The sequence below is a fragment of the Fundulus heteroclitus genome, chromosome 13 (assembly GCF_011125445.2).
Source record: "Fundulus heteroclitus isolate FHET01 chromosome 13, MU-UCD_Fhet_4.1, whole genome shotgun sequence".
Classification (NCBI taxonomy): domain Eukaryota; kingdom Metazoa; phylum Chordata; class Actinopteri; order Cyprinodontiformes; family Fundulidae; genus Fundulus; species Fundulus heteroclitus.
The window spans coordinates 37,261,294-37,270,419 of NC_046373.1; the positions used below are offsets into that span (position 1 = coordinate 37,261,294).

The 9,126-nt window shown below is 40.5% G+C and overlaps 1 protein-coding gene across 1 annotated transcript; it reads left to right on the forward strand.

The window, feature by feature from the left end:
- The first annotated feature begins 2,060 nt into the window (after positions 1-2,060).
- Positions 2,061-7,318, forward strand: naxe (NAD(P)HX epimerase). The gene is made up of 7 exons (XM_012851564.3): positions 2,061-2,170; positions 3,190-3,370; positions 3,446-3,554; positions 4,476-4,586; positions 5,605-5,715; positions 5,797-5,944; positions 6,889-7,318. Exons 2-7 carry the CDS (start codon positions 3,204-3,206, stop codon positions 7,086-7,088), a joined length of 846 nt encoding a protein of 281 aa, XP_012707018.2. The 5' UTR covers positions 2,061-2,170; positions 3,190-3,203; the 3' UTR covers positions 7,089-7,318.
- Positions 7,319-9,126: the final 1,808 nt, after the last annotated feature.

Sequence of the window (9,126 nt, forward strand, 5' to 3'; positions counted from 1 at the left end):
TATTTTTAGATACAGACACAAACACTGAATTCAAACTCAACCCTTTATTCAACCAACTTTTTACCAAAAATACAAGTTTTTAAAAAAGAAAAAAAAGAACGCGTGCTCTCTGAACTCTTTGAAGGGGGCGGAGCTTGGTTCCTGAGTCTGCGTTGTGATTGGCTGGGAGGATCTAATGATATAATATTAACCTACATGACTAGAATGCTAAAGGAAGGAAAACAGTTATTCTATTCACCTTTATTGACCCTTTATTTTCTATCATCAATATACCTCTATTGATATATTTTGTTATTGAATTATCGTCCATCCCTATGAAGTAGTTTGTAGCAGGTATTAGCTTTTAGTCCTCTTTTCATATTTTTTAATTGATCATTTTATATTACTTTCCTTTGTGCACCCATGCATGTTTAAAGATGAGTTTGGATTTAACTTCTGATTCAAATAGCTAGAGAATATACAACATAGGTTTTCCTTTAAGCTTCCTGACTTTTGAGAAAAAAATACCTTTTAACACTTGTTTTTTTAATGTTTTGTATCCTTTTATATTTGATTCTAATGGTATTTTTGCTCCAGTTTAACCTGTTTTTTTTTACTGGGCTACAGAGCCACAGAAAATGTTGTATTTTTCTCATATCAATAAAATGTTTTAAAAAAATTATTATTTGGAGTTGTTTTTTTTTTAAATAAAAGCATTTCCTCTGGTTAAGAGGACCACAAAATAGAATTATAGATATATATGGGCTGCCTTAATGTTTCTGGACTTTTTCTGCTGTTGGAAAATAAAACCAATTTACTAAATCTCTCAGTGATAGAACTACTCCTGATTGTGTTTCATTTCCAGGGATTATGTAATTATAACTGTAATATAACTTTGCTTTAGTGTTTCTTTTGCTTTCAAAGCTGAACATATTATAAATAACGCTGCCTTCCTTTTGGCTCAGAGGCCAGAAATCACATCTGGGACTCATGTTGCCTCCCTAACTGCGGTCGGGTTGTAAGTTATAAACCCAGCAGGATTTGTTGTTAACCGTTGTGCACTCTGACTAAGTTATAGCATCACAAGCTAATCATTTATCTGTCTGAATTTCCTGACCTTCAAGGCTCTGATCTGATGTCTGGAATGCTACGCCTCATAATTCAGGGCTGCAGTCACAGGTACCGGGGAATTTTAACGGTGGGTTCATTTTGACGCTGGAATGTAAGAAAAATGTATCTGAAAGCAGAATTAGGTTCCTCACAACGCATTATTTGCACGTTTAACAGTTTTTACCCTAAGTAATTCAGTCACTCAGTAGTTACCAGCCTGCAGAGAAACGGCTACTGAGCCGCTGTCTCTGAACGCTAAGATTGTGTTCAAATTGTTCTCAAAAGGCAGAATTCAATGTTGGAAAATTACAGAGAACTCGTTCTCTGTAATTTTCCACTGTTGCTTCATGCTTGCAATTCCACTCGTTCTGGGGCCCTAATCGGGTTCTTAGAGCAACAAAACAGCCCGGTTCTGGCCCGACGGCAACATTAATCAAATCCGTCTGGTTTTGAACAAAGAACTAAAAGCCGTTACCAGAACTTTGATCCATCTGTTCTGGGTATGTCTACAGCTAATATTCCCAACCGTCATATCAGGGGACAAACACCAGAAACGGACCTGAAGTCGGGGTTCTGGTCAGAACCAGCACCAGCACCGGCTTTAACATCTAATATTTCTGTCACATAGAAAATGTGTTGAAAATTGCTCTTAAACTGAATGATTCTCATGGAACCAGGCCACGACATCAGAGGTGTGCAAACTTTTTCCCATGTGGGTAAGTGGAGGACAAAAACAAAATTATTTGTTGATTTAAAGAATAGATACTTTGTTGAAATTAAAATGTCCCATTTCAAGGAGATTATTTTTGTCGCTAAATGTTTTGTTGTAAAGCTATTCTTTAACTGATCGGTAGGAGTTCCAGACATGAAAACTGGAACCTGATTAAACTGGTGACGTCATTCCCAGTCAGAACCAACTAAATGGAACGCAGCCCACCTGTCCGGCTCATGGAAGGTTGTCAGGTGCGTGAGCTTTTATTTTGAAGAGGCAGTTTTTGTTTTGTTTTGTAGTTCTTAAACCCGGAAGTGATCTGCTCTTTGCCAACCTGCAGACCTTCTGCTGCTCTTCACCAGGCGTCAGGTTTGTTTTAAAGACTCCAGAACTTAATATTAAGGAACATATTTAATCATCGCTGATTGCTGTTGTCTGTAATAAAGTCAGAGAGCAGCCGGAAGCTAACAGCTGTTAGCATGAACAGTTTAGCAGCTGCAGCTCAACAAGCCGTAAGTCTTTACAACAGGAAAACAGGCTTTCTTTAAGATTGAAAACGGGTTATAAAAATACTTTTTAATATGTTTAAATTACAATTTAAATAATCTTACTATTTCTGGATGATGTTTAAACCCGGACTCATTTAGCAGCCGCACATTATGGTTAGTTATCTTTAAAGTGAAATGAATCTGATTAAACATTTTATGAAAGAGTAAAATATAAAACATATTAAAGCGATTAGTAGAAACGTCCGTATTTTTATGCTAAATTAAAAAATTTAGGCGCAGTTTTATTGATTAATATTTTATTTAATAATTTCACACATCCTCCGTGTTTGTATTTTATTTAAAGTTTAAGGCTTTATAGTGTAAAAAACTGTATTATGTGTTCCTGATTTATTTATTCATCTTAATTATTAAGCAGAAAAAAATAATTTTTATAAATATACATTTGGATTTATTTATTTGGGGTTAATTAGACAAGAGATTGTGAGATTATGAGCATTTGTGGTTTTCCTCAGAGACCTTCTGGTTCCTATATCGTCCCACACTGATCTGTCCCGGTGTTTAATTTATTAAAAAATAACAGAGCAGGAACTCTGAATTTATAGAGAAAACATTAATATTTCCTACAATAAATTTAACAACTGTGGGACGTTTGTAGGAATAACTTCTCCTCTTTGTTCCTCATATTCTTTAACCAGAGCCTGTTAAATAATATCTGCTGTAGCTTTCTGTTGCTGTGATAGCTCAGATGTTTGAGTTAAAGCTTCTGGACAAAGTCATAGTTGTAATATTCTCATTTATTTATGAATAAAACATCCAGACGTCCTCTTCATGCTGTCTAATCAGCAGATTAAACAGCTTTTTTCCATCTTCTCTCCCCAGGACTCCGTCTCTGGATGCTGAACGTTCGGGCTCTGCTTGGCATCGGCTTCCTGGTGACCTCGCGCGCCGCGGCGTCTCTCTCCCAGACGGGGACGTGTTCCGCCGCAGCTGAGCGCCACCAGAAGAACCGCTGCAGCAGCAGAGCGGCGTCTACGATGGCCCACGCCGTCAGATACCTCGGGTGAGTGTGTGTGGGTGAAAAAACCCGCCGGTCGTAGCTGCGGACGCGTCACGCTGAGCTGTGGACTCCTCGCAGGCAGGAGGAGGCCCAGAAGATCGACGAGGAGCTCTTCAGCGAGTACGGCTTCAGCGTGGATCAGCTGATGGAGCTGGCCGGACTCAGCTGTGCCACCGCCGTCACACGGGTCAGACTCTTCCACAGATCCCACACTCACAGGAATCTTATTTATAGATAAAATACTTTCATCAGGATTTCAGAATAAAAGCCCCTCAGGGCCTCATTGCTAAAGCTGGTGTCCCATAATTTTACAGGATTTACTTAAACTGTAAAAACCGTCTGGGTGTCCTGGAGAAGAAGCAGGAAGTTAACGGTTTAATGATGATAGGAGGTAGAAACGTGGAATAAAATCAGGTAGAATGAGGCCCGGTTCATCTAACCCCGGGTTTATGTTCTACAGCAGAGGTGTCCGGGTCCAGTCCTGCAGAGCTCCCATCCTGCAGCCCAGATGTGACTCGGTACCAGGCCCGCAGAGCCGGTATACACTGCAAAAACGGAACTTAAAATAAGTACAATTTTCTTAAAATAGGGTGTATTTGTCCTTGATTTGAGAAGGTAAATAAGACTATTTGCCAATGGAATAAGATTTTTGCACTTAAAATAGGAACAACTCATCTCCATCACATTATTTCAAGTGCAGGATGTCTAATTATCTTATTTAAGGAGTAAAATACTCATTCCATTGGCAAATAATATTTTTTACTTGCTTAAATCAAGGACAAATACACTAACTTTAAGAACATTTTACTTATTTTTAGATCCGTTTTTGCAGTGTACCGAGCCTCCTGATGCAGGATGGGAGCTCTGGAGGGTGGAGGCCCTCCAGGAAGAACTTCCTGCAGAGCGCCTCTGGTCCTCCTGACCTGCTCCATCTACCTCGTGCCTCCTTAGGCGCAGCGGTGTCTGGATGTAGAAACTAAGCGAGGGGCTCCTGTGTGGAGCTTTCCGGGTCAGACGCAGTTACCGGCTGGTTCTGCTTCTCACAGCTCCTGCAGGAAGTTCTGCTGGTGCGGTTCTCCTCGGTTCATGAGGTTTGGTTTCCCTGCAGGCGTATCCGCTGGCCTCTCTGGTCAAAGCCAGACCGTCTCTGCTGGTGATCTGCGGACCCGGAAACAACGGCGGCGATGGGCTGGTCTGCGCTCGACACCTCAAGCTCTTTGTCAGTACTTTTCTTTTTCCACTCACTTTTTATTTAAAACATTACGATCTGTTTTGACACAAAATGAGTCCTTTACAAAATACAACATGGTGTCTTTAACTGGGAGCTGCAGGTAACTTTTATTATAAATAAAATACTTTTATTTTTCCAGTTTCAGGTCAATACCTTTATAGTTAGGATCCAAGAATTATACAAAATTACTTTTAAAGGGGGATACAAGCCTGATCCATTTTCCCCAAATATTATAACATTTTTACGTCTGGGTTCTTAAAAAATTTCAACTTTTCTGATTTAAATATTTCTAAAACGATGCTAAACCAATCTTCCAGTGTCGGGGCTGCTGGGTTTAACCATTTTCTTGTTATTGATATTTTACTGGCTGCTAGTAGAACCTGGAGCAGCTTTATACACATGGAAATGGTCTTCCTGCAGAGATCCGCGTTTTCTCCAACATTCAGCGTTAAATTATTATATTTACTCTGAAGGGGTGTTCTAATAAATCTTATTATGTTTTTCCAACACATTTTCTCCCAGTTCTCATTAGAAATAGCTCCTGCTTCACTTTCCCACTTTTTCTTAATGTGAAGACTGCCGTCATTTTTTGCGAGCAAGAGCGCAACTTGTAGATTTGCTTTTTTCAAGGAGCTTTAATGATTTTGAAAAAGTCGTAGTCTTCTGGTTCAAGTTTAGCAACGTTGCTGTTTGTTAAAATACTCTTGCATCTGTAGGAACCTGCAGAAATCAGTCCGTTTGTTTGATTATCTCATTGTGTGTAAAAGAAAGAAAAGCTAAAAAGTCCCTTTTTGGTCCATAGTTTGAATCTCCCATTGTTTGAGTTGGGTTTGAACTCAGCATCGTATGCACACCGTCCAAAGATTTTTAGATTTTTATCATATAGCTGCTGATTGTTCTTCCTCTCTGAAGCTGAAGCAGTTATTTAAGCTTAGCAGCCAGTCTGCATGGAGACGCCTGTAATGGTGACGAGTAAAGCTTCCGGGGGGTGTGTGTCCCGCTGCAGGGCTACCAGCCCACCATCCTGTACCCGAAGAGGCCCAACAAGCCGCTGTTCCAGGGTCTGACCACGCAGTGCGAGAAAATGGAGATCCCCTTCCTGGCGGAGATGCCTGAGGTTTGATCTGCAGCCGTTTGGACCCGACCTTCATCAGCTGGAGCTGAAGGAGAATTCAGACTCTGTTCTCTCTGTCCTCAGGCTGAAGTCATCGATGAGGCTTACAACCTGGTGATCGACGCCATCTTCGGCTTCAGCTTTAAGGGAGCGGTGCGGGAACCGTTTGGCTCCATCCTGGATGTTCTGAAGAAGACCACGGTCCCCATCGCCAGCATCGACATCCCGTCAGGTCCGGTTCTACGCTGGCCGTGTCCCGTCGTGTCCGCCTGGATCCTGATTGGCTGCTTTTATTTATTTATTTAATCAGGACAGTGCACATTAATGAACAATCATATACTCTTGTACAGATTGTAAATGAGCCAGATTATAGCATAGATGCTAATTTACATCTGTCGTCCTGAGGCAGGAACAATAACAAAAACAACAACACAAGATCACAAAATACAATATCAGTCAAAATACATAGACACACGTTCAAACAATGACATTACAAAAAAATAAAATTAGTGAGTGCATGACTGAGAACTTTTAAGAAACTGTTGCTTTTACGTCTGACGCGACGTTTCCGGTCGACCCGTCGTCAGAACATCCTGTAGAACCGCCGTTAGCATCAGCTGAAAACGTTCCAGCTGATAAAACAGAAAAAACATCCAGAAACGAATCCGATTAATGTAACCGCCGATTAATTCTTTTGTTTCATAAAAATAATAAATGAAATTATTTTTATGAAACCTACTTTTATTTCAATAATCTGTTTGCTGCTGGTTGTGTTACAAGAAACAAGCTTCACTTGTGTAGCTTTACACCAGCTTAAAAAATAACTAAATGAATAAATTAAAAGTGCCTGGTCTCAGGGTCAAAAGGTTTCCTCTTTGGAGCATTTTGACAATATTTTTTTTTGATTATGTTCAACATTAAAAGCTGAAATAATTTCCTGATGTAGTGCAAAGTTTCATGGAAGCCCAGAAGAGAAAATTAAATCTTAAGGAGCTGCAGAATTAAATGAATGGCCCAGCCCTACCTTTTACTAATTAATTTCTTTCTAGTGTGCAAAGCGAGTTTAAACGAGGTGTTATTGTTGGAAACGGTTATGGATGTTATGGAGCCCTGAAGTCCCGCTTGTCCAATCAGAAGCAGGAACGGGTTCTGATCCTGGTTCTTCTTCCTTTACAGGTTGGGATGTGGAGCAGGGCAGCGCAGACGGCCTCCAGCCCGACACGCTCGTCTCTCTGACCGCGCCCAAGAAATCCGCCTCCTTATTCCGGGGACGGTACCACTTCCTGGGAGGACGCTTCGTCCCGGCCGCCTTGGAGAAGAAGTACCGGCTCAGCCTGCCTCCGTACCCCGGCACCGACTGCGTCCTGCAGCTCTGAGAGTAAAACCAGGCGGCTTTCAGACGCTCATCTGGTTCGGTTCTGAAAACACTGTAAAAAAAACTCCTGATCCAGTCCTGGTTCTGTCCTCGCTTCTTTCTAGAAGATCCAGATGTTTCTCTGATGTTTTAAACTCTTCTGGATGTTTTTCTTTTGGCTTTGGTTGCTTCCTCACCGGGTTTCAGGGTCGGTTCTGGTACCCGAGGAAAATAAAGGTTCCCTGAATGCCTCCTGCTTGTTGTTGAGTGAATCTTTGCAGAGATGCCTTCACTGAGGAATGCTGGTTCTGATTACAGAAAATGTTTATTAGAAATGAGAAAAACGTAAGAAAATCCAAATTTTATTCCAAAAAAAAAGTTAAAAAACAACAAAACTGGACTTTTTTTTCCGAAGTTTGAAGACGTTTTGCTTCCCATCCAGAAAGCTTCTCAATTTAAATGTCTGAAGTAGTGGACCATGTTATCTAAGCCAGAACAAGGCCTTTTAGGCAATAATATAAAGCTTGTAACTCCACACTACTGCAGACTCTGTCCTGCAGAGCGGAAGGAGACGGGTCGTCTGGTTTTCATGTTTCTTATTGAACGTTGTGAATTAATCAGAAAAAGGAGGTGAAGTCTATCAGGAGGCAGAAACGGAACAAAATGTGGAAACGTTTGCTGACGACACCATGATGTTCTGAGAGGAACCGGAGACAACTTTGGGAAACCTTCAGGCTACGATGTTAACAGTAAAAACTCTGACTTAAAACGTGCCTGAGAAGTTCGACCTTAAATGGAGACATAATCATCAGATAATTTAGTGAAAGCCGTAGAGAAGTAACAATGAATAATCTGTGGTCTGGTAATCTGGAACCACGAGCATGATTCTCTGTTTTTATGCCTGTTCAATATCCATAGAAATCAGTTTTATCTGACAGGAAAAAAATGGCTGAAAGATGGAAAACGTGACAGATTGAGCATCTTCAGCTTGTATCCGAGACCCTTAAACTGCTCCTGAGGCAAACAGCGACCGACTTTGCTCGGATCAGTGGAGGACTCACCTTTGGGCTGAATGACTCGGGTTAGAGCTGCACCTGGACCCAGAGAACAGGCGGAGAACGCAGTAGAAAAAACCCACGAGATTTTTTATTTCCTCCCTTCTGTTCTTTATTTTTTACGCTAAATAAAAACACAAAGCAGTCAAACATATCAGCCGTCGCCCATGAGCATCTCACACCACAGATCTGAATCCTGTGCTGAAGTTCTGGGCCGAGCTAAAGAGCGTCAGAGAGGAACCTGCAGGAGACCCACGTGGTTTTATGTCTTCGCAGCGTTTTATAAACAGAGATTTCTCAAAACATCTCAAATTTTACTTTAAATGTGGGTTTGCTCTGCATAAAGGGAACTAAAGGTAAGTACAATGTTCTTGAAATGGGTGTATTTGTCCTTGATTTGAGCAGGTAAATAATGATCAATTGAAAAATATTAAAAGAGGACTAAAAGCTAATACCTGCTACAAACTACTTCATAGGGATGGACGATAATTCAATAACAAAATATATCAATAGAGGTATATTGATGATAGAAGGGTCAATAAAGGTAAATAGAATAACTGTTTTCCTTCATTATGCATTCTAGTCATGTAGGTTAATATTACATCATTAGATCCTCCCAGCCAATCACAACGCAGACCCAGGAACCAAGCTCCGCCCCCATCTGCCAATAGAAGTATTTTGAGTCCTTAAATAAGATAATTAGATATACAGCACTTAAAATAGATGGAAATTAGTTGTTCCTTTTTTAAGTGCAAAAACCTTATTCCATTGGCAGATAATCTTCTTTACCAGCTCAAATCAAGGACAAATACACACATTTCAAGAAGATTTTACTTTTAGCTCTATTTTTGCAGTGTAAATCCTAAAATACTGAGCATGAAACTTTAAAAAATATGAGACTTTATCCCTTATTAAGGTGTAAATCATGAGTGAGAGACACACTATGGCTGCTAAACATCTGCAGAGATGAAACTAATGGTTTAAAAGGAGAGATGGACCCAGATG